Source organism: Haplochromis burtoni, unplaced genomic scaffold (assembly GCF_018398535.1).
Source record: "Haplochromis burtoni strain Fernald_Lab_line unplaced genomic scaffold, NCSU_Asbu1 Contig_390, whole genome shotgun sequence".
Lineage (NCBI taxonomy): Eukaryota > Metazoa > Chordata > Actinopteri > Cichliformes > Cichlidae > Haplochromis > Haplochromis burtoni.
Genome location: NW_024582751.1, coordinates 216,888 through 242,973, shown reverse-complemented (window position 1 = coordinate 242,973; position 26,086 = coordinate 216,888). Strand labels below are relative to the sequence as shown.

The window sequence follows — 26,086 nt, the reverse complement described above, 5'->3', positions numbered from 1 at the left end:
CCCCTATATCTGATGGAAATAACTAGAAGGTAAAAGAAGAAAAAACGTCCCAAAGATGCACAAAGAACACTAAGTGAATACAGTATACTATACAGTACTGTAATGAATACAGATGCAATAACCATGGCAAAGGCATACCACTGTATTCCACTTTAAGCCACAAGTTCTTAAAAACAACAGCAGTGTCTTATAGAGACTAAATAGAAAAGAAACATAATTTCAGAAGCACGCTCAAGTGATTCTTGGGCCTCTGCCCTTGACTGCCCAGTTCACATGGTTAACGCAGTTTCAGGCGGTCCTAATGGGACCAGGCCCTGGGGTATGATCTCTCGCCTGGCTTGAGAAGATCTAGGCTTCCTCTCTGGAACAGTTGGAGGAGGTGGCCCAGGAAAATGAGGTTTGGACTTTTCCTGCTTGTTGCCATAGTGGATAGATGGGTGGAGGGATGATCTTATATCGTTTAAAATGTTTATCCAGTCTTAAGATTTTCCTTTGCTGACATTTACAAGTTTTACTGAACATTTAATACAATTCAATTAAAATCTAAGCTATAAAATATATACCCCATTGAAGGCATGAGAACAAAAAGGAATTCTTCCACAATCATACCTTCGGTTGTCGGATAGTGTTGGAAAATCCCCCAGTGATTGTCTCCAAGTGCTGTTATCCCCCATCAATCACAGAATCAGTCATTAATAAAAATTCCTCTGTCAGGGGTCTTATTGCATGTAACCTTTCACTTATGTCACTTTTGTAATTTCTCTCCTCAAGGTGAATTGCAATAATGGATACAGTGAAAAGATGATTAATGGCATGGCACTTCCGACAGGTTTGTGATGAGTTTGAGTAATTGTCCCCATCGTTAAAAGCCAATTTCATTTAAAAGAAAAGTAGGGGGTGGTGAGTGCGTGTTCCATAGTTAAGAGAAGACAAATCAAAAGCAGTAAAATTAAATGTATTTTATTATAATCTCACATCTAATGGCTCCTTTTTGTATTCGTGCCTGCTATTTAAGCACTGACAGCACATCGACTTTACATTCCAAAGAAGCAAAAATGAAAATATAGATATCTTTCACCACTTTCTTTGTTTTTCCTCTTTATCCCTCACTCACACAGTACCATGGCATTTGGGCAGAAAGTGGACAATAGCAGGCGCATTGTTTGGTCTGTCTGAGCATGATAAGCTTTCTAAAACATGTCAATAAGGCTTCTGGCAAGGGACAGCTGAGGGGGACATAAGCTAGCCTCTAGCCGACTTGACTCACCACATCAAGCCAAAGTCAGAAGCAGTGATTCACACACTGTACTACCATTCCAGTCAGGACAAACCCACACAGACTTGCTATCAATAGACTGGAAATTGTATTTGTTTAGAAGCTGAACTGTTGCTGTTTGTTGAGCTAAACCACCATGAGCAACGTCAAAGAGGCATTTGGGAGTGCAAAAGAACTAACTGGCAAACGTAGACAACAACAAGAAATTCTACAGAGAAGATGAAAAATGTTTGAATTTGACTTGTTTGGTTTTGTTTACTTTCCTTTCCTTAATTTAAGGTCCACTTTCTTCCAGTGGTCTCTGTATCTGTCATGCTAAAAAACAGAGACCACTAATTAGTCAAAATGTTAGGTTAGTCTGGCCACCGTTAGTCTGGTCATCTTTGATCCACGTTTCATTAATAATTAATTACATAGCATAACATCATTTTTTGAAAGTTTCATGGTCCCAAAATGTGGATTCTGTCTATTATGACAAGCCCCTGATTTTTGTACCACCACTAGGCAGTTTTTTTTTTATTGGTCCTATGAATTATCTCAGTGTTTCTTTGGTGTAATATTTATCCTTTAAACATTTTGTGTTCTGGAACGGTTCACAGCAGAGTGTGAAGCAGCGGAATGAGGATCAGCACCTCCAAATCTGAGGCCATGGTTCTCAGCCGGAAAAGGGTGGAGTGCCCACTCCGGGTCGGGGATGAGTTCCTGCCCCAAGTGGAGGAGTTCAAGTATCTCGGGGTCTTGTTTGTGAGTGATGGGAGAAGGGAGCCGGAGATCGACAGACGGATTGGTGATGCGGACGCTGCACCGGTCCATCGTGGTGAAGAGGAAGCTGAGTGTAAAAGCGAAACTCTCAATTTACTGGTCGATCTACGTCTCTACCCTCACCTATGGCCGCAAACTGTGGGTAGTGACCGAAAGAACAAAATCGCGGATACAAGTGGCAGAAATGAGCTTCCTCCGAAGGGTGGCTGGCCTCTCCCTTAGAGATAGGGTGAGAAGTTCAGCCATCTGGGAGGGGCTCAGAGTAGAGCCGCTGCTCCTCCACATCGAAAGGAGCCAGCTGACGTAGTTCGGGCATCTGACAAGGATGCCTCCTGGGCGCCTCCTGAGTGAGGTGTTCCAGGCATGCCCCACCGGGAGGAGGCCCCGGGGCAGACCGGGGACACGCTGGAGAGATTATATCTCTCGGCTGATTCATGAGTTATTGTGAACTTTTAAGCGCTCTACATTATCATGTGATTGTTTTCACACAAAAAAATTGTAAAACAAAATGTATTATTAATATTTAATAATTTTTTAAGTAAAACTTTGTTATATAATGCACAACAATAGTGGATATAGCAAAAATAATACAAATTAAAACTCATAGATACAAAACAGTTTTAGATTTGTTGTTTTAAAATTTGTCAGCAGGTTCAACAAACACTTTTTCTAGAAAGTATTTCATGGTTTAGGGAAATCAACCCTAACCAACACTAGCATTAGATGACAACTCCCCACCTCTGCACTCTTGCCCAAATATTGTAATGTTTGGTAAAAGAAAAAAAAAATCTCATAAATTGTTGGTTAAAATGACAAACTTGAGTTTTTGATTGATATCACAATGTCTGCATCCATCTGTTATATACAGTCTGTGGTACCAACCTCCAATATTTTTTTCTGTTTGATGTTATCATAAACTAAATCCAGCTTTGGACTATTGGTTGAATAAAACAAGGCTTAAGTACATCCCTTTGGATTCTGGGTAAAGACTGGACGACTGTCCCATTTTTTAACACACTTTAAACACATTAGAATCAGGAAAAGACATCCGCGCAGTGCTACAAGGTGCGGTGTAGTCAGAATCGCACAGTTCTGAGTCAGATACTTTTTGAACTCAGATTAGTTTCATTGCATGGTTTTAAATTGTGGTTATTACCTGGTGGCGTACATGTCAGTACCTTACAATGTTTTGAAGAAAAGCAAAGTTTTTGAGTTTTGAATGTATCTATTTTAAAGGGACAGATCAATATAAACATGCCAGAGATAGCCAAAAGGCTACTTTTTTATCTATAGTCTGTAGTAGATCAGAGAAAAATGAGCGAGAAATGTGGAGTCTAAAAATGTTATTTTCTTTTGTCAAACTTCGACAAGTGTGACTACCTTCATCACAGGATTTAACCTCCAGTCACGTGTATATCATTCCCAGTCAGTGACAGTTTATCATAAAGTGAGTCCACTGATCATTTACATCAAGGAAATTTAAGTCAAAATTTAAGACGATAAAGGAGCAGTGACACTCACAGAGCTCATATAATCCAGCTTCTAATTTATGTGCTGCTCCACAAAGGGCTATTGTGAGGGCCACTCAGAAGAAGAATTGTTTCTTTGCACCCTTTAAGATGAACTCTGAACTGTATAGGCAGAGAAAAAGCGAGATGCCTCGTCCTTGCAATAAAATGGGTTCAAATCTGGCCGGTTACTGCTCTGACCTCACATTTCTCTCTGTCTCCCAGCAGTTTGTTCACTCCTCAGAACACTGGGTGTTATCTAACACTGCAGGGATGCAGTGTGAAAAAAATAGGGGGGGTTGAGCTCACAAAGAGTGCACACTAATCCACCTTTTATTATCTGAAAAAAAAAAGCATTGGTTTCTACTATCAACATGCTGCCTGGCAGAAAATATGAGCGCATTCTGTATATCTGTATCCAACGTTATATTGACTTCTACTGCACATCCCACTTTCGTTCAACACAGTAAAACTCAATACTACTTCAGGAGCAACAGCTCAGAGTGCAGTGATACAGCAGGCTTGCCTGGTCTCGCTTACTCTGATCTAACGCTGTAATAGATGAGGCTATTTAGCCAGGCGAGTCTGTGCACACTGCATCAGTGAGATGTTGTTTTCCCCAGCAGCCATCGATAAAAATGAAACAAAAGATGGAGGGGGGACTCGTTTCATTCTGCCCAGCTGAAGAAATTATTTATGTGCATAATTTCTATTTATGATTCACCGCTTAAAGAAAATAAATAAATAAACAGAAAAGGAGGGAAGTCATTTCACAATGAGACAATAGAAAGGGTGTGAGGGACTTACGAGAGGGTCCTCTCCAGCCTTCCTCCTGTGGAGCCGATAATTTCTCCGAGTGTGCAGAAGGTCTGGCCCAGAAAGTCCTTCGAGGGGGAAAGGGTAGAAAGAAGACAATTAATTGCAAGACAGTACTAATCAATAACCCAGGCCTCAAAACAGGCTCAAATACACTACAGTAGAAATATAAATATATGCCTGCAGATAATTATAATGGAGCCATTGTTAACTTTAGACCCTACAGGATAGTTATTATTATGTTAGTTTAAATAACATAGTTACATATACAGGGACGCACTGTGTGCAACAATGGCTTTTTCCCACCAAAAGGGTATTGTGATTCTTTTTCCCCTGAAATCGTTCACACATAGTTTTTTGATAAACTAATACTACTGCTATTACTCATATGACATTTAAACGCCTTTAAAAACACAGTACGGGGTGTTTTGACATGCAAGTATGAGTAAAATACAAAAACCAGGACAGAAATAAAATGGAGCCAAGTTAAAGAGACATTGGGATATAGGATATATTGATATTAAATTCAAAAATACACAAAACAGTTAAAACATATACACACAATAGCATTTAAGGTCTAAAATGAGAGTGACAAATGAGATAGACATTAGATAAAAGCAAATTTATAAAAATGGGTTTGTCCAAGTGATTTCAAAGAAGTCACAGATTTCCTGAGACTCGTCTATTTGTAATCCAAAGCTGAGGGGCCCTGATGGACAAGCTGTTGTCACCTTTGGAATAATTTTTGTTAAATGGAGGGCAGTACTCATTGCAATATGTGACAACACAATGTTGGGGGATCAGCGCCACCCCATGCCTCCCTTTTAGCTTCACATTTGCTCTGGTATCACTTATTTTGGCGTTTGCTTGGACTCATGATGTGGATCACTGCGAGTCTTGCCCTGTCCTGTAGGCCTGGGTTGTGACAGCACATGCTCGTTTCATTTTGCAGCTCCTCAACTTTATCCACTAGAGTTATAAAAGTTGGCAACGAGGGAACCAGCCCATTAAACTCTATGAAACATCTGACTAGACACCTCTGGCTCTTCAGTGTTTTAACATTAAAGGGTTAACACTAAAGATAATGGGCTCTATAACAGTTGAGAAAGACTATAAAATCAATAGGGATATTATCAAAGATATTAAAGTTATTAAAGTTCCATTAAAGTTTAATCTCATCTTACTGAAGTGCCATTTTAAATTAAACATTAACTTCCGAGTTTGAGTCCATGATTTACATAAGCATTCATTATTCCAACTAGGTCAAGCCCAGGAAGTCCTGGAGGACTGCATTATTCAGCTGCTTGTTGACCGATTGATTATTCTTAAAAGGGCCGACACTGTGTGTGGGGCAAATGTCCTATTAGTAGAAATAAAGGTTTCCCCTTCGTTCAGCATTTTTATTGACAACAACAGATTTGGAAGTTTACAACCCCCAACCACTACAGAGAAAACCATATGGCAACATTAAAAAAAGAGGCGATGACACAACATAATGAAACTCCTGCACAGCAACGAGGGCAGAGCGTTGATGTTTGCGGTGTGTGGGCGCGAGCAGGTGTAGGTGCAAGTCCTGCAAAGCGGGTATGCGTGTAGCTCCTGTAAATGCCCTGACATGCACAATCTGCTGTAGTATAGTGCCTGGAACAACAACGACAGCTGCTTTCACTTTGAAGTGGAGTTGTGAAAGTTGCTTTTACCTGAGTTAATGATAAAATGCAGACAGACAAAATGAGGAACAACACTACGGGGAGGGGGGCTTTCCAGGTGGGAGCTGCTGCTGTTTGTCCTTGATGAAATGAGATGAAAGAATGGGAGAAAAAATATGATGAAATTAAAGGGAGTGAATCACACCACACACACACACACACACACACACACACACACACACACACACACACACACACACACACACACACACACACACACACACACACACACACACACACACACACACACACACACACACACACACCACCAGAAAAATCACAAGATTTTTCTGGGGATGCTGAAATATACTGGAACATAAAAAAAATGAAATGAATAAAGGACATAATAATACAAGGACTCATGAGACCAACACTCTTCAGCTGAAACCACTCACCTTCTGTTCTCCAGTGTGATTTATTTTAGTGGGGAAGAAGAAGAATAAAAGACATTGTCATGGGATGGAATTCCACTTATTAAACAGGAATTTTCTTCATGCTGATTCATTGTCAGCTGCTGCACTCATTGACTGTAAATTAGCATTTACAGCGTGAGTAATGCTGAATAACATGATACATTTGAATGCTGCCAGGAGCCTTCAGCTCTGAGTCAAAACTGTCGTTTGAGGTTGACATACTGTACTTACGTGTTTGGATATGTTACAGCTTCTGGAGTCCACATTGTACCTGTGAGAAACAAATAGATGGCACAAGAGGAAGAACTTGTGAGTTTATATTGGAGGAGATTTTGGACAAGTGCATAAATGGGCTTCCTTGTTATTAGTCTGGGAACAATGAGGGTGTTTATTCAGAAAGCAGCAGTTCTAACTTAGAGAAATTATGTTAACCCTGGAGTTGAAACACACAGGTTTGAACAGTCAGAGTAATAAGCTCTTAAACTGATTTTTCTTTTCACATGGGAACCAACAGGTGTGATAACAAAAAAAGAGTCTGCTTACTTAATGTTAGAGTATAGTCCAAAAGTTGGATAAAAAGCCACACATAGGTCTTGAATATTTGTTTCAAATTAGTCCAAAACCTTCCACAACTGCCCTGCTTATTACAGTTTTGAAAAGTGCAGTAGAGTAACTCTGGTCAGAGGAGAGAAGCATGATTTTTCTGTTACTTGTTTTCTTCACAGCAGTGATCAGCCACATTACTGTGATGCCATGACTTTGCAACTCAGCAGAAAAGTATGATTATAGGACCAATTGCAGAGTTTTATCTTCTGGGTTATCTAGCAGGAAGACATTTTTAAGCATGTGAATAATGCTTCCAGGTCTGAATGTACCCTAAACGAACATTATTTATCGCTGCCAGCAGGGGGCGACTCTTTGGTAAAATAGGCTTTTGTTTGCATAGTGTAAAAGTGTGAAATGTGCTCTTAAACACTGGCAACACTAAAATATCCTCAGCTTCACAGCAGGACTTCACTAACCAGTTGATGTCATCTACATCCATCTTTTTTACACAGTTTATGATTTTATAATCTCCAATAACCTAAATTCTATTTAATAAACCAAACTAAATAATAATAATAATAATAATAATAATAATAATAATAATAATAATAATAATAATAATTCTTAAGAATTCTCACATTTTTTTATTTTTTCAAAATTAATGAATAACAACATTAATGATATTTTAGGATCTTTTCTCTGAAATGCATCACATCAACGTGATTGTATTTATCAGCAAACAATTTGTTTTTAAGTAAATAATAAGCAGTATAAATTAATAAACTATGGAAATGCAGTAATATACACTGCTTAAACGCATTATAGTAGTTTAACATATTTACATCCCCCTGGCAGATCAAACATTGAGTATCCTTTGCTGCCACTCAGTTGCCTGCCTAAAAGTAAAAAAAAAAACTTTACAGTGGGACCACATGTGCACCCACTTTGTTTCTGCTAGCATCTCATAGTATCTGGTTTCTATGTTAATGCTAGTCTCTTTCCATGTGGATGCCCCTTAAGTATGGGTATATGTACATGTATATGATACTGAAAAGTGCTGGGGGAAGAGGAAGTAGCCTATTCCAGCTGTCGCTGGGCCGCCAGTTCATCAGAGGCCTGACAATCATTCACACCTACAGCTAATTTTGAACCACCAGTTAAACTGAAACCCACACGTACAGGGAGACCATGTGACCTCACCACAGAAAGACTGGCCAGCAGATTCAAACCAATAACGTTCTTGCTGTGAGGTGACAGTGCTAACCACTTCACTATTCTGTGAACAGTCGAGTGTTTGACTTTGGTCTGTTACTTAGTAAAGTCAATAAACTGAGGATCTACAGAGAAAATAAATTATTGAAGTGTAATCAAAGGCATTACTAGGTTAATTATCTCTGCCTCCACATTTCAGTTTTTCCGCAGTGTGCTCATGTTTAAATTACTTTAGATTTATTAAGAGCAAGCAAAGTCAGGCTACTTACACATCAAACCTTAGATTCTGTTTCTCTTCAAAGAAGAAATCCAGGACAAACTTCCTGACGAAATCAGGATTCCGAGTGTTATCGATAACCTCTGTCCTGCCAAACTACAGAAAAAAAAGAAGTGATAATTGGCGGTAACAGTAGCATCGATTGTTTTTTTATATATGCTATAAAACTTGTTTTAAGAAAAAATACATCAGAGATACAACCGAGTAAAATTCATGAGGTTTAGCAACAAGTCATTAATAAATTTATACACAGAACTGGAATCCATAGACACAAATTCACCTTTGCAAAACTCAGTATGACACTGAGCTGCATTGTGTTTTGCTGAACCTCGTTTCCCTAGAGAAATCAGAGTGTTACTCTGGAGGAGGCTCTCCACATTGCGAGCCCACAGAGACTCAGTCCCAGCCTCTCTCCTGGGCCAGACTGTCTCTCCATCATACTGACAATCACGCCAGTAATCCCCCGGTGGACTGCCGGCCGCGGGGCTGTGGCATGGCCTGACAGCACCGTGTAATGAGCTATTGATCTTAGCACTCCCTCGCCACAGCCACAATACCTCGACTCATGTCCTTAGTGCCCAGTGCACATAATCCGCGCTACCAACCGTGTCCCCAGCCTATCCATTACCAAGGGCTCGCAGGTTACTATATTAGACCTCAGAACTGACCCGCCGTATCGACCCGCAGGGAAAAGCCCGTGATATTTTCTTGCGGTGTTACTATTTCCAGGGATGGAGGCCTTTGGTTTATAATCTGACTCTGACATGATTGGTTAATAGATGTTAGAGCATTGTGGGCAAAGGTTAGGAATGGCTTTGTCAGTGATTTTTTTTTCTTATTCTTGGGTAAGTAAGGAGTTTTAAAGGCAGCGTCGGCATAGGAGCTAAGACTGTAAAATGAGTTGGTTACAGATGTAATCCTATTACACATACATGCTTTTTATCAACATTCCACTCCTTTCATCTATTGTTTTTCACTAAAGTACTGCCAGGGAACATTTATTCACTGTCAGAAATACACTGGGTCACAGAAAAACTGACTCAAGGCTAAAAAACTGTTAAATAACAACAACATTGGTGCACAGAAGAAAGACCTACTCTTCAATTTGTTTTCCGTGTATGTTGTTATGGGAGCGTTTTTTACGTTTATTGGGTAAGCTAAATGGAGTTCATAGAGACTGTAATACAAAAGCTGCATAAGGGATCTTTGAACCATTTGTTGCAGAGGGTTTAAAGAGATTTGTTTCCTTGGAAATCTGCAGTTCTCAGCCTGGTAAGTAGACATGTCTGAAAACATATTTGACAGGTATTAGAATAAGAATTCAGCACTACCACATATATTGTAATTGGTGTAATTCAATAGTATCTTCCTTAGCACAACATGGATGCATATTTGCCCGAGAGTAAACTGATCTTGGATTTAGCACTCAGAACCCAAATTAACATGTATACTAGCAACAATTCAAACAGCTTATAGGAAGAGGCGATAATTGCCAACTTAAATGTGATCTTAAAGCCTTTCAAATCCAAAAGTTCTTTCAACTTAAAGTGTTCTTTTTCTGTAGCATTGAATAGTCATGATTAAATAACCCGAAATCAGATTTAAAGGTAGGAGTTCAACTAGCTATCAAGCTAATCTGCTTCACCAGGACTGTGTGGGTGTGTTTTGAACAAATTTAATGAGCAGAGGCTTGACATCTTAAGAAAACAACCCCATAATTGTCATCATATCTTGATTCAAAGGTTGCAAAATCCTGATTGCTGCAGGGAATGAACTCCCACCCACTTCAAGCAAGTGAGAGAAACTCTCATTAAAGACGAACACAGAAATGTTTCAAGTGAATCAACAGAAGTAACGCCCCGAAATCCGTAGTAGGATAGCAATCTTGCTGTGTCTGTGTCCTATAATGCAAACAACCAAGTGAATTTAGTCAAAGTGTACAGTAGCATTGCTGACAGCAGGCTACAGAGTGTGTCCATGTTTGTTTTTGTTTGTTTGGTTTAATTTCAATCAGAAATGCCAAATAAAAAAAGTGAAACTTGAAAAGTGGTTAAAATTCATGGAGTTTAGTAATTTTAATGGGGACAGACTGCAGACAAACTAGATGATTACTTCATGGGAACCCATGTTTTCATTTTCAAGATGCCGACTCATCTGCAAACACTTTTCAACTGATCACCACTGAAACAATTATATTTCAAACGATGAAACGTGGAAAATGAATTAGGGTTTAGCACTCATTTTCACAGTGTCTGCCAAGTTTAGCTAATATACAATAAACAGTGAAGACCTCTCCTGGCCCAGCACAGTCCATAAGTTTTTGGACAGTGGCAGTTTTTTGTTTGTTTGTTTTTTTTTGTTGTTGTTTTTTGCCTCTGCACGCCACCACCGTGGATTTTAAATCAAACAGTCAAGATGGGATTAAAATGCAAATGTTCACCATTAATTAACCATTAATTAGTTAACCCCTGTTAACTGTAGTCACTTTTAGAAGTTCACTTCTTAAATTTTTGTTGTATTACAAAAAAAAAAAAAAGAAGATAAAAAGGCCTGAAGAAAGATCTGAAAAAGATGAGCGTAGATGGAAGATAAAAATGTTTGTATTTGGTATCTGTACACTGGAATTCATAATATAAGGCTCAAAGACATTGGTAGAAGTGAAAGAGGCCATCATTAGGCTGAGAAAAGTGCCCTGATGCATGCTCAATCATCCAGGTAAGTAAATCCCAAAAGGTTGATTCTGTTCATCTGGACGTTACGTTTTCAGTCGGAGAAATGTTTCCTCACTCATCCAAGTGATTTCTTCAGTCTCAGCTGACTTCAGGCTTCCCCAACCTTATAAACAGTACATTTGCACAATAGCTGAAACTAGCACCACTGAAGGAACAATGGCCTGGGAGGTCACCCTCATCATAATTATGCAAATTATCTTGACCACTGATCAAAGCCCACTGATCAATGTCCATGAGTACCAGCTGGGGAATGGCTGCAATCACAGGATTGCAAGATGGCGAAAGATGTACCCTTAGGCCCTCTCCTCGATTCAGAGATGGTCTTTCCCTTTTCACGTAAATGGCCTCCTTGACCAGCGTTCCTCCCTGTCCAGGATGTGTACATCCTCATCGTTGAAAGAGTGTCCACTGGCCTGTAGGTGTGAATAGACTGCAGAGTCCTGGCCTGACGAGGTGGCTCTTCTGTGTTGTGTCATCCGCTTCGCCAGAGGTTGTTTGGTTTCCCCGATGTATAAATCCTGGCAATCCTCCTGGCACTTAACAGCATATACTATGTTACTCTGTTTGTGGTGTGATCCTTGGGGTGGACCAATTCTTGGAGCAGCATGTTTTATGGTTTAAAAGCCACAGATATGCGGTGGTTAGAGAGAATGCGTTTCAACCGTTCCGATATTCCTGACACATACAGGATCACTACAGGTTTTCACTTAGGCAGCAGCTGTCCTTCTCTCCTGGATCGGCTGGAGCTGTCTTTAGGTGCCTTCCCAGCTTTGACAAATGTCCAGCTGGGGTAACCACATTTACTGCAAATGTACTGTTTATAAGGTTGGGGAAGCCTGCAGTCAGCTGAGACTGAAGAAGTCACTTGGATCAGTAACTCAACATTTCTCCCACTGAAAACGCAACATCCAGATGAACAGAATCAACCTTTTGGGATAGGCTGAGAAAACAAAATCAACCTATGATAGTAAAAAACACAGAATATTGAAGTGCATGATGCCAGAATTATTTCCATGGTGAGAAAAAATTAATTCACAAAATCTAGACATACCCATAAATGTCCATGACATATCCATAAAACTTTTGAGGAGGCAGGTGTATCACTGTCAAAGTCTACCATCAGGTGGCAACATCATCAGTGGACATATAGGTTTACAAGAAGGTGCAAACCACTGGTTACACTCAAGAACAAGAAGACAAAATTAAACCTCGGCAGGAAACGTCTAAAAGAATCTGCACAGTTCTAATAAAAGTTCTTTGGACACATGAAACACAGATTAACTTGTACAAGATTTATGGGAAGTAAAGTAAGTAAGTAAAATTTTATTTATATAGCACATTTCTAGATAGAAATCACAAAGTGCTTTACAATATAACACATTATAAAAGTAAAAAAAAAAACAAGATACAAACAAAGTTAGCAAAAAGCAATTTTAAAAAGATGTGTTTTTAGCTGTTTTTTTAAAAGTAATCAATGAATCAGCGGATCGTAAGTCCTGAGGCAGGGAATTCCACAGTCTGGCGGCCACAGTAGCAGAAGCTCTATCACCCCTAGTTTTCAGTCTCGTATATTGAATGACAAGTAGGCCCTGACTACTCGACCTCAGAGATCTACTAGGGGCATAGGGCTGTAAAAGTTCAATAATATATGGTGGTGCTTGTTGTTGAAGAGCCTTAAAAGTTAAAACCAAAATCTTAAAATGGACTCTAAATTCGACAGGAAGCTAATGTAACTGCATAAGCAACGGTGTTATATGTGAATATTTAGAAGCTTTCGTCAAAAGTCTTGCTGCAGCATTCTGAATGATCTGCAGACGCTCCAAAGAACCTTTGAAGAGAACATATAGATGATTACAGTTGCAGAAACACAATCTGGGACTTGTTTAACTCTTAGGATTGTTTTCTGGTGATTTTCCTTGGTTTAATTCTATAAAGACTTTCATTAGAGACAGAAAAAAAATCCACATGCTTTCTGTCCGTTAACAAGACAATAAGATTCCTTTGTTGTGGGGAGGATGATAAATAAAAGTACCAGCTTAATAACCTACTATAGCTTCCTAGAGTTTAGTCTGTTCAGTGACTGCAATTATAACACTGATTTGATGAAATACAGTTTGTATCACCACAAAATTCCATTGCCAGTGTAGCTCTACCTTCATTTCTGGCTTAAGGGCATGTAATCACACAGACAGAGCTGAGACGGAGTAGTCTGCAGTCATCTATGGGGTACTACTGCTGATTTGTTGACCTTTAAGTGGAGGATCATAGCTGTTCACAGAGGAAAACTGAACCGCTTGTGATCATAAAACAAATGAGTAAACTGTCATGGCCTGGGTCTAGGGACCCAGGGCTCATGTATTTTAGTGTATGTTTATATTTATATTTTCCTATCACGCGACAAGAGGTAGGCCACTTGAACTCTTTTGTTGTAGTGATGGGCCGCCTGAGACTGTTTTGTGGGTTTTTTTCTTTTTTTTGCACCGCTGCGGGATGCGCGGTCTGACTTTGGGACTGTGACCTGGGAGGGTTTGTTACTTTGTTGTTTTTGCTTGTTTTGGTTCTGGCCCTCCGTCCTGGTCCTACTTTCACTGCAACTCCACAGTCTGCTGTCGCAGCCCGTGACATAAACAGTCTGATGCAACTGGAACTGAAAAACTCCAGCAATCAAGCTTCAGCATCATCTTGTATGTCATAGAATGAAATTATTGCATTAGCAGGGATCATTTTGTGTACAGGCTATGCAATATTAGCCGTATATACCATCGATATACCATCGACCCCTTTGAAACCAAGATGGCGCCGCGTATGGATGCCCTGGTACTTCAGTGCGTTACTTCTGTTTTGTTTTTGTGCATAACTTGTGTGTCTGGGCACTCTTCTGGATATTCTTACACCAGAGAAGAGCTTCTTAACTACAGGACTACAACACCTGTGGATTTACTTCCAATATTTGTCGCATCTGCGGCAGATTTACTACAGACCTTGTTCAGGAAAGTGGGACGCCGAAGGAGAGGAAAGCGAGCCGGCGCACTCGTGCATCTGAGGAGACGCGAACTGAATGACTACAGACCTGTGGCTCTGACATCTGTGGTCATGAAGTAATTTGAGCGCCTGGCTCTCTCCTACCTCAAGACCCTCACGGCCCCCCTCCTGGACCCCCTGCAGTTTGCATACAGAGCCAACAGGTCTGTAGACGATGCTATAAACATGGCTCTACACTTCATCCTGCAGCATCTGGACTCCCCAGGAACCTATGCCAGGATCCTGTTTGTGGACTTCAGCTCTGCCTTCAACACCATCCTTCCAGACCATCTCCAAGGCAAGCTTTCCCAGATGAATGTGCCTGATCCCATCTGCCGGTGGATCACTGACTTCCTGACGGACAGGAAACAGCATGTGAGGCTGGGAAAGAATGTCTCGGACTCCCGGACCATCAGCACCGGCTCCCCTTAGGGCTGTGTTCTTTCTCCCCTGCTCTTCTCCCTGTTCACCAACTGCTGCACCTCCACCCACCAGTCTGTCAAGCTAATCAAGTTTGCAGATGACACCACCGTTATTGGACTCATCTCGGACGGGGATGAGTCTGCCTACAGGAGGGAGGTTGAACGTCTGGTGTCCTGGTGCAGCCACAACAACCTGGTGCTGAATGCCCAGAAGACAGTGGAGATTATTGTGGACTTCAGGAAGCGCACAGCCCCACTCCCCCCCATCATCCTGACTGACACCCCCATCACCTCTGTGGACTCATTCCGCTTCCTGGGTACCACCATCACCCAGGACCTGAAGTGGGAGCCCACCATCACCTCCGTCATCAAGAAAGCCCAGCAGAGGATGTACTTCCTGAGGCAGCTGAAGAAATTCCACCTGCCAACACGGACGATGATGCAGTTCTACACTGCAATCATCGAGTCCATCCTCACCTCCTCCATCACCGTGTGGTACGCTGGAGCCACTATCAGGGACAAACAGAGACTGCAGCGTGTTGTGCGCTCTGCTGAGAAGGTGATTGGCTGCCGACTCCCATCTCTGCAGGATCTGTACACCCCCAGGACACTGGGGCGTGCAGCTCGGATCACAGCTGACCCTTCTCACCCTGGACACAGTCTGTTTGACCTGCTCCCCTCAGGCAGGAGGCTCCGGTCCATTCACACCAGAACCTCTCGCCATAAGAACAGTTTCTTCCCCTCTGCTGTTGGACTCATGAACAATAACCATATGACTGTTTCCACTACTAACACATGACCCTACGCTGTGTTCACTGCATCATTCCATGTTTGGCACTGATCACCACCTGCACTCATGTATATATATCTACTTAGCACTTTTAATATTTATTTTTATGTTTATTTACAGAATGTTTTGCACTAAGTACCGCAGCAATTTCCTAATGTTGTAAACCTGCTCAACATTTGACAATAAAACCCTTTCTGATTCTGATTCTGATAGCCTTGTTTTGCATAACAAATATGGCCTATAAGTAAGATGATACAGTGTCAAGATGATTCTTCATTAGCTGAGTCCTTCCCATCACATGGTTACTGCGTGCATTTGAAATATTATACAAATTTATTGCACCTTATTTTGATGGACTTTATTTTCTATACTGCGCACACATAATAAACAAAACAGTCACACAATACAAAAAAACCCATCATGCTCACAGGACGTTTGCATGTAAGTGTAACTGAACGTTAATGAATAATTTCTGCATGAATTGCACTTACAAATGACATATAGATTATTTACATAATGCATAATGATGTCAAAAGCACACAAAGGATTTCCAGGTTTCCATCCATGTGCAATTATCTCCTCGAGGTGTCAATATGTAAGGCTGGCAGAGAGATATTTACTCTGCTGATTGTGCTGCAATTCATGCAGTGCTTTTTGATTAAGCCCCACCACATGGAAAGCAAAGGTGTGAGGTGCGTTAAAATGAGGGGATCAACGGTAGCCAAATAGTGTGACTAAAGTACACAAAGTGACTAGAGGCAACGTGTAGGCAAACTAGATGAGGGAATGTAGCACCAAGATGTGAGACATGAACTGTGTGAGGGACCTAACAGATCAAAATGTATTCAAAATGTTAATGAGCAATGGAATGTCACATGACCTTGCCTTTAAAACAGTGACAGTGGATGAGACAGCAAGATGTCAAGGGGAGCAGATGGTGCATTTTTGATGAGGTGGAAAAAGAACTGACCTTCTTTCTCTCACTGCCCTGAGTCATGACAAGAATCCATTTCATTCAACATCATAAAATTATGAGTCTTTTAATTTATTTATTCCATCACCTCCAACATAAATTCACCAGTTTGGGTCTGATATGTGGGGCTTTTCCCCCCCCCGGTGTTCAAGATGTGGTTTCACTTTCTGGGCAAGTGAAGAGGCTCACACTTCCAATTTTCTACAAAATGTTCTCATGGGTTTTTGTGAGTTGCCTCTGGATTTCAGCTTAATAACCCCCATTTTAAGTTCTGATTGAAAATCACTAACACTGAAGACAACTCATTTATTTCATTCCCTATAAAAACAATAAAAATAAAAAAAATCTGGCAGATATGTAGACAAAAATATTGGACATTGTTATTGGGAATAGAAAGGTTGCTTAACTTACCTCCCTCCATTCTTTGGTTCCCACAGCCTGCAGATACAACACAACAACTGGAAGGGAAAGTGGAGGAGTAGAGGCCAAAAAGGAAGAAAAGAAAAAACACACTTTTTAATCTTAGTCACTAGTGTAATGGTTTCTGCATGTTGCCACCTACATATCAACACACTCACATCCACATATATTTCAGTTAGATCTGATGTAGCCGCAAGCAGAGTAAACAATTTCTTCTTAAACGCAATGAAAGACCATTTAAAAAATGTGGAATTTTCAATATCCAGTGGTGATATTTACACTCTATTAATAAAACAGCTGTCCATTAGAACAATAACAACTCATTGTACATTTCTCTCATTTTCACACTTTTCATCCTGATCTCGCTGCGTAACTGTGAGGGAGTGATCATTCTCTACATTTTCTGCCTCACAGATATGCTGTCACCACTTTCAGCCAGGCCTCTCTCTGGCTATTAATATGCATGTATATTACAAAAAAAATGCAGAAGTGCTACAAGGCATGGATCTAAAGACCAAATAGGTAGAGTGCCATTGCAAACTCCCCTCTCAGAGAAAATAACAGAATCAGTTGTGAGCAAACACATACAAATTTAATGATATCTCATCAGCCTCAACTGTACTTAGTGTTCAGTGTTGCATGTTAGCATATCCTTGTTCAAACAGGCTTGGCTAAAATACTGTAATGTATTACATGAAAAATACTATTCTTCCATGTAAACAAAAAAGGTTTCCACGGAAACCTTTCATCCATGTTTTTAAAATCTTTCTGATCTTTATGTCTTTACTGACATAACTGAAAATGTTACCTCTTGCTATAACCCTGCAAGTGCGATCCAAGATACTTATATGCATGTAACTGGAGTGGTTATGTAGTGAGCAGTGAGCGCTTCCAAAGCTCACATCTAATAATGAACAGAAACTATAAATATCAGATGAACAACTGCAATCCTGAAGTTCTTTCAGTTGAAAAAAAGAAGAAGTAAACAGAAGTGTATGGGGAAATGACCCCTCATTTATAATCCTAATCACTTATTGTGAGTCGTATATTTCACATAGTGTTCATAGTAGCCTGTCCCCTGTTTTCCTTCAAGCCAAATCTTTGCTTTATGAAAAATGTAAAGCACCAGCAAACACAGATTTGGGCTTTAAAATGTTTAAAATGTTTTATATATGCAGTCTGTGACAGTGCACCTGAAGCACCACAGCTGCCCTGGCTCTGTTAATGCATTGCTCCTGCCATGCAGTGCTCTGAGCTAAATGATGAAAGCCTCGCAATTACAGTACTAACATGCTGACATTTAGCAGGTATGAAGGTCTAACTGTTACCACAGTCTACTCAGTCTAGCTTCCTAGTATTTCTTTGGATAATAATAATAATAATAACCATGATGTCATTAGTTTTGTCATTGTGTTTGTTCATAAAACACATTACAGAAAAACAGTCATTCTGAGCAGAGGACAGTGCAATGACCAAACTGATTAGCAGCGTATTTGTCTTTACATGTCTACAAACGTAAATGACCAAACCAACAAAGGTTTAACTTCAGTTTAATACTTGACTTAGTTCTTCCACAATATTTCTGATAAAGATTTGAACAAAAATCCATCAGATTTATTACATTTTGATTATAATTCACCAACAGGTTGTTGAGTTATATTTCACTCAAAACAGTTTTCTGATCTCATAGAGGAAGTGTTAAGGCAACCAAGTCACCAAGCATATTCCAATTTATAAGTGGATTGTGTATCTGCTATTTTCATTGGAAAAAGTACAAAAATATCAGCCTCCCAGTGATGCTATGACCAACGTTTTTTTGATCCATTCTATGGGGACCCAGAATTTCACAGCATTCAGTAATTGCTGGGATAGTTCATTTACCAAAAGCCTTAGAGACCGCCTTTTTAAACTTAGCATGGCTAAAGCGTTTTAGCCTAGAAAGGCTAAGGCAGAAAGGGTTTATTTTAAAAGACTTAATATGACACTTTTTGTTGTAAGCAAAGAATTTACCTTTACTTAATAATCAATAGCAATGCCACTGTAATCTGGCTTATTTTTACAGTAACTCATTAAGTCTCAAAAAAAATTCTTGATTAGTCAAACTGTTTTCCTTCACAGACGAGCATTACAGCCTTTACAAATTCGCTTTTTCGTGACTACGGTATAAATTCTTGAATTGTTAAAATAAAATGGGCCTAAGTAAGTTCTCCAACTGGTTACAATTTTTACTGTAATGTTTACCGTGTCCTGCAGTGCTTTGTTTAACATTATGTCTGTCTTTTGAGGGCAAAAGTTACTTTAAAACAGCATAAATATGCAAAAACACAGGGCCAGACCAATTATAACCCACAGATTGATTATGTTTATCATGTTAAGCTCAAACACAAACATGTTCATGCCTAAGCTAACAAGTAACACTCACGAAAGGCCCTTATGAGGTGTATTAATAATTGGCCAAGTGTTGCTGTTTGTGTCTAGACAGGCACCATCAGCCACTTTGTGCCTCTGTGAAGTTTGGACATTAGCTCTAATGAACTTCAGACTGTCTGGACCGACAGACGATTAAAACCACATTTTCCCTCCTAATGAGCAATTAAGAGAGGCGAGATAAGACAGAAAGAAGAGCAGACAGCAAGCGGTTTGGGCAGAGGGTTTGAAATAAAACAATATTTTCTTTGTCTGACTATTAGCAGGAATATTGCTGCTTAAATGAGGTTTATAAATCTGATTAATCCAAGTTAATCAGTTAGTGAATTAGCCCTCAATTGAATAACAGAAAATAAAAAACTGAAGGCAAATGAACATCAGGGGTTCAATCTGTTTGTCTCAAAGTCATACCTCTTAACTGCAATAATGATGTTTGAGAGAGAGCACGGTGCTTTGACCGAGATCAGAGTCTTGGGACCTTAATGTTCCCCGAAGGTTGCAGAGTTAGAGCAGCACAGACTCTAACTAATCCCCGGTAAAGCCATTTGAGTGTCGTCCGTTTCGGAAGAACCTGACTGATTGCCTGCTTTATGGAAAGTGACTGACAAAGGAAGGAGCCCATCTGGTCAACTGCACAGCGGCCAAATCACAAGGCAATTCCATATCCCTCCTCCCATGACTCCTGACAACAGTCTGGCTGCAGGCTGGCCACACAGGGGACACTAAACATGAATGATTCAGAATTGAGCACAAATCATATCAAGTTCTAATCTGAATGGACATTTTAGCAGTGTACAGGTCATCCTACAGAAATAGAATATCTCCAGCAAACAGGAATCTGCATATTAGGATGTTAACACATTCATACCAGAATCTTTTGTCCAAACACACAAATGATTATTATACCATTACTATTCTTCTAAAGCAAATGAATCCAGGATTTCAGATCATTTGGCCACTTGATGTTTTGAAGTCTGGTTTCCAAAGAACAATGTTGCTTTGCTTTTATCTTGGCTCCCTGTGTCTGTCACGGAGAGACAAAGAGCCAATCAGATAAAAGAGAAAAGAGCATTTTACTTCACTACCAGCTTTTTTTTTTCAGGTAAATATCAAATAGCTCAGCCACACGAGCCAGATCATACAGATCCACATCCACATAAACACAGTTTACTAGCTAGCACTGACAAAAACATTTTCAGATATTGCTGCACTGCAGGCCTTCTCGGCCAGCAGGGTTGTAAAAATTTCCAGATACAGTTACAGTATCCAGTTACATAGAAATATATAGGAAAAAAGCTGCAGACTGCCTTTCCTCACGGACTCAGTCAGTTTTGAATCATACTGAATATAAAAAAGTTTATGTCAAAAAGGAGGATAAAGAAGAATGCTATTTATCATGTGATTGGGTTTTTTTTTTTTTAGCGTGTAGGGAAATTCATCCTGAAGATTTCACTCCATATTCTAGACCCGGGTTTGAGAGTTTTTTACTGCTGTATGTACCATAGAAATCATATGGTTCCAGCTATACAAGATAATACAACAACATCTTAAACACTGATGGCCAGTGCAGGTGCACCAGCATGTATTTATGGATATATTTGCCATGTGAGTCGGACGATCAGAGAAAACTTAGACCACTAAAACAGAGAATGTCACAGAGAACTTTGAAAGAAACGCCTCATATTTACCTAAACAAACACGCATCTATTTCAGACAAAACAAGGTGACTGAATTTTAGCCATTGAAGTCATATTAACAGTATATTGCCAGAATTTTCATCATGATTCAATTGCTATTGTGAGCCTTAACATGTTTAATATCCCAAAAACTTTGTGCACCTGCAAAGGATGCAGTGCACACTAATATGACTGATTTAATATTTAGAGCTTGGCACTCACACTGCACACCCTACATGTCATTTTCTTGGGTTCTTCCTCCATGAATATTTTCTGTAGCACATCAAAGGTGCATTTGAGCTCACTTGGAGAGCTCAGGTTTCAAGCTAGATGAGGGCAAATTTGTGAGGTGGCTCCTTGTTCCCCTCTGATAACAATTCCCAGTCTGCATTTCAATTTCAGTGTCTTCTTATCTAAACTGTCACTAAATATGGAAACACAGGATACTTGTGCAACAGTCCTACAGCACTACACATTGTTATATGATGAGTAGCTTTGCTACTTTCTTTGAGGGAAATCATGTTTCGGCCTTTGTTTTGATGTAATGAACAGTTCTAAATAAAACAGCAGAAATCAGCAGAAGCAGGAACAGTAGATGTATTATTAACAACTGCTACAAATATTATGTTTAGCAAAGGGAATGAGGGGAAGTGGCTTGAACTATTTACACTATGTGTCCTGCACCCTCCAGCACTGATTTTCATCACATCTAAACTGCTGTGCATTTTATTTTGTCTACAGATTTCTTAAAGAGATACCCATCAGATAACTTCCAGGACACGCTGCCCTTCAATATCAACATGTCTGTCCCACAAGTATGTTGAGAGTAGCTGAAAATGCCAGAGCATACTCTCGGTTGAGCAACAGTTACATCAACAGTCACCTGTGTGAAGGTTTTATTTGTCTGCTGGGGATTTCTTGCTGCCTGCCTCCAAGATTTGCACTGAAGGAGAATTTCATAAGAGTGAAGGCAGACACAAATAAGATTCCACAGACTTAGTTACGGGCTGAGGATACAAGCTGCTTACTGTGAGGTGAAAGAGAAAAGTGGTCAGGTAGATGGAATGTAGGGCTGTGGGGGGATGGCGCTAGAATGGGGTGACTGATAGAAATCTAGCTAAAAAGTGAGGACAGGGAGGGAATGTGGAGTAAGAATATTAGACAGGCTGGGTGGGAGTAGGAAAACAGAGGAGATAAAGACAGAGAGATGAGATGGATAGATGATTGTTTGGCAAAGAGAAGTGGAGTGCAAATTTGATTCCAGCACAGTGAGGCAGTGTAAGATTTTAGCTAGGAAAAGAAGGAGTAGGTTTAAGACCTCGGCTGTCAAAAATCCTTCACAGATACACAAACTGTCCTGTAAGACTGTCATATGAGTTAGCTAGGTTAGCAGCACTTCCTCACAAATCTGCTGGTTTGGAGACTAAATTCTCGAACCTCATTGATTCTTTCATTCATCAATATCAACCACTGAGGACAATATGCAAAGTCATTATTAGAAAGATGGGCAGATGCCGGTGGCACAAGCTGCCAGTTTATCTAGTCTATCATCATGATTCCAGTCCAGTTGGAAGTGTTGTTTTTTTTTTAAATTTTATAAGACTAAGCCTTACAAACTTTATGTTCAGCTAAGGTGACCACATTCTAGCTACATTTCCAGACTTATTGTGCTGATGTTAAGCTCCTTGCCATTGTTCTTGGACTCTAATAGAGTAGCTTTGTATGATTTGCAAATTAATAATCCCTATGAACAACTTTTACTGGGCCTTAAAATCAGTCATTTTACTTCCCTCTTATGTAGCTTTACACCAGCTTTCTTCTGACTGGCTGTAGCTTGTAAACGTTTCTTACATTTCCCAAAAGAACACTGACCAAAATATCACACTGCTTTCCCTGCCTTGCATTCTTCCCATACTGCATCCCAGTGCCAGGTGTTCTCCAGCTAAGCCACACACAAGAACCCGGTCATCTACATGTTGTAAAAGAAAATGTGATTCATCAGAACTGGCCGATAAACTACGATCCACTAAATCACAGGTGTCGAACTCCAGGCCTCGAGGGCCGGTGTCCTGCAGGTTTTAGACGTGTCCTTGATCCAACACAGCTGATTTAAATGGCTAAATTACCTCCTCAACATGTCTTGAAGTTCTCCAGAGGCCTGGTAATGAACTAATCATTTGATTCAGGTGTGTTGACCCAGGGTGATATCTAAAACCTGCAGGACACCGGCCCTCGAGGCCTGGAGTTCGACACCACTGCACTAAATCCACCTACAGTAGTCGCCCATTTGATCGGACCACACATGCCAGCCTTCGCTCTCCATATGCATCAGTGAGCCTTAGCTGCTTTGACTGATGTATTTTACAACGGAAAAAAATACAGTTAAAATTATTATTTAGTCTAATCCCTGAGGTTTTCATTTACACAAGAAATTACTTATACATACACTGACCTAATTATTTCGAACTTTGGCCATGTAACAGGGAGAAGCATAACAGGTCCCCTTGGTGTACGCGTGAGGTTTAGATGCTCAGTGAATGGCTACATACAGCATCTGATTATTGGAATCAGGCATCAAGGTCATTTATTTAGCATTCAGTTATCACTCAGTGTATAATAAATATGAAGGACATATTCATAGTGTAGTGCTGAACACATTCAAATAACATGCAAAAGGTCTCCAGTTCAAAACACAAAACCCTGAGAGGGTTGCACGTGAAATAGTATCAAATCAAATATATGGATCCATGTGCTATAGTGACCTGGAAGATGAAGAATGTCCAGACTCACTAGGAAAGCTAAAGCTAAACCCTGTAATAATAGCATGCCTAATGCTCTGTTTATACTTCCTGATTTTTTTTTTTAAAGTGCTCTTTTCAGGTAGGTCGTGGTTAATGGATGTTGTGGGTGTGGAATGGACGACCCTCGATGTCTGAATCAACAGGGGCTGCTCACTCTTTCCTCAGAACTCATTAGGAGACCTTGGGGGTAATTAGAGACCAGTGACCTTTAGTTTCAAGGTATGACTCAGGCCTTGCATTTACTCACCCCACTGAGCCTTTATTGAAATATAATTGACCAAGTGAAGGAAAGAAAACTTCCCATGTTAATGTGTAAACAATGGATGACAAAAAATAGTAAAATTCTGCCATCCTTTATTTTGCAAGAGGCATTTGGCCTCACGTGTCCCAGCTGTTTTCACACAAGTATATATATATATATATATATATATCTCTCTCTCTCTCTCTCTCTCTCTCTCTCTCTATATATATATATATATATATATATATAAATTTAAAAAACTCATCCATATACAATGAATATAATGGTGAGATCTTTAGGAGACGTGGACAAGCTCTCCAAACTATAACCACACCTTCTGTGTTACAACAAAACATTAACTCCTACCTGCTGATGAGTCACAATCCTCGAGCAGCTACAGCTAAATGAATGCAAAAGAAATACCATATAATGTGATGAATTTGATAAAAATGACTCACCAACTTGCAATGAGAGACTACAAAGAGTAATCATAATTGATACAATAATTGATTTTACTTTTATATACTCCTGGACCGACGGTCAGCTGGGGGGTTGCCTCTCCTACAGATTTTAATGGAGCGAAACACCCATGCATGTGGATGGAAACTGTCAGTACTCCACCAGCAAATGATGTTACATAAGAGAAGTGGGATGTTTTCATATGGGAGCCTGAGAGCAGTTTAGATGGTGGTGGATAGAAATAAAAGAGTCAGATAATTCCTGAGCTAGTAGCTTTGGGAGCTGCTGGATGACAGCATGAAGCAGCTGAATGAGATTGCTTCTACTTTTAAAGTGTCTTCTCTTAAACTTTCAAAGTTGTAGCAATCCGATGTCATCAGTAATTTTCTGTGTAATAGAGCTCCACCACCAGTGAAATATCACATCTGGATAGGAATTAAAGTTGTAAATTATGCTCTTTGAAGTTTAAAAGGTCACTTCAGTGCTGTGCCCAAAAGCGCAAAGAGGTACAGTCAAAGTTATTGGGAATGAGAAGAAAAATATCTCATGAATTTCATTATTTTGTATCCGGGACCACAGCAATCTATCAGACAGATATATTTGTCTATTTCACTAAAAGACTGAAATTTCTTCTATTTCTCCCAGCCCCTAATCTCTTCAGGGAGCCGTACTTGGAGAGAAATTTTTCTCTGAAACGCACAAGACCTGTTTGCATCTGTCCAAGGGCAAAGTCTGTGTGGTCGGGGTCACGCATGCCTGGAATTCATTAAAATCTGGTTGAGACAAGGCTGAAAAAATGCATATCCAGCTGCCTAACAGCATTGCAGAGCATGTAATATTAATAATGAAAGGAGTTATGTTTCAAAATTAAACATCTATCATCATTTTAAAAAAGTGACACCTCCTTTAAAACGCTGGCTGACAGGTTGGTACACAGCACGCCAGAGTTCTTTTCAAAGGAACTTACATAACTTCATTCCTTGGTGGAGAAAATAGTAGTGTAGTATACTGCTGAGTGACGGATTTGATTTTTGCATATGGCCCAAACTCAAACAGTTTCCATGACTGTGCAACCTGCTTTCACACCAAGTAATATGAGTGAGGGATTTAAAAAAAAAAAGGGTTACATTTTTTATACTGGTCTGTCTGTTTTCATGTAAAAAAAAAAAACATCTGTGATTTTGTTACTGTGACTTAGCATAATATGGTACAATCTAGCAAGCAAACTAACATCTATTAAAGGACAGACTTGTACATAAACCCGCATGTGTGGATGCTTTCTATAATAAGAATTACTGGGAGTAGCCAGTTGGAGATTAAAAGGAGGCTAGAGCCAGTGGGGAGCTGGCTAGATCAGAAGACCCTCAAAGAGTCTTCTAGTCTAGCCAGCTCGACACTTCCTGACCCATCCAATGGCCATTGATATAATTTATTGTCAAAAGTATTGTAGGTGCCAGAGGTCTGCTTTAAATTTTAATTTACAATTAAGTTCATGTTTGTTTTATAATTCATAGATTCGTTGCATAATTCATCTTTTCAGGATTTCCAGTGGAAATTGGCCGACATATCCTCAGCATAACCATGTATAATATCCACAACACTTAA

At 39.9% G+C, this 26,086-nt stretch overlaps 1 protein-coding gene across 1 annotated transcript in view; it reads right to left on the bottom strand.

The window, feature by feature from the left end:
- Window positions 1-2,418: 2,418 nt before the first annotated feature.
- LOC102289156 (copine-8) overlaps window positions 2,419-26,086 on the bottom strand; it is a 46,255-nt gene continuing 22,587 nt past the window's right edge. Inside the window, exons 3-6 of the mRNA XM_005944060.3 lie at window positions 16,869-16,915; window positions 8,512-8,615; window positions 6,716-6,755; window positions 2,419-4,433 (exon numbers count right to left, since the gene is read on the bottom strand). Coding sequence (XP_005944122.1) covers window positions 4,350-4,433; window positions 6,716-6,755; window positions 8,512-8,615; window positions 16,869-16,915 — 275 coding nt within the window. The 3' untranslated portion in view covers window positions 2,419-4,349. The remainder of the gene's footprint in view (window positions 4,434-6,715; window positions 6,756-8,511; window positions 8,616-16,868; window positions 16,916-26,086) is intronic.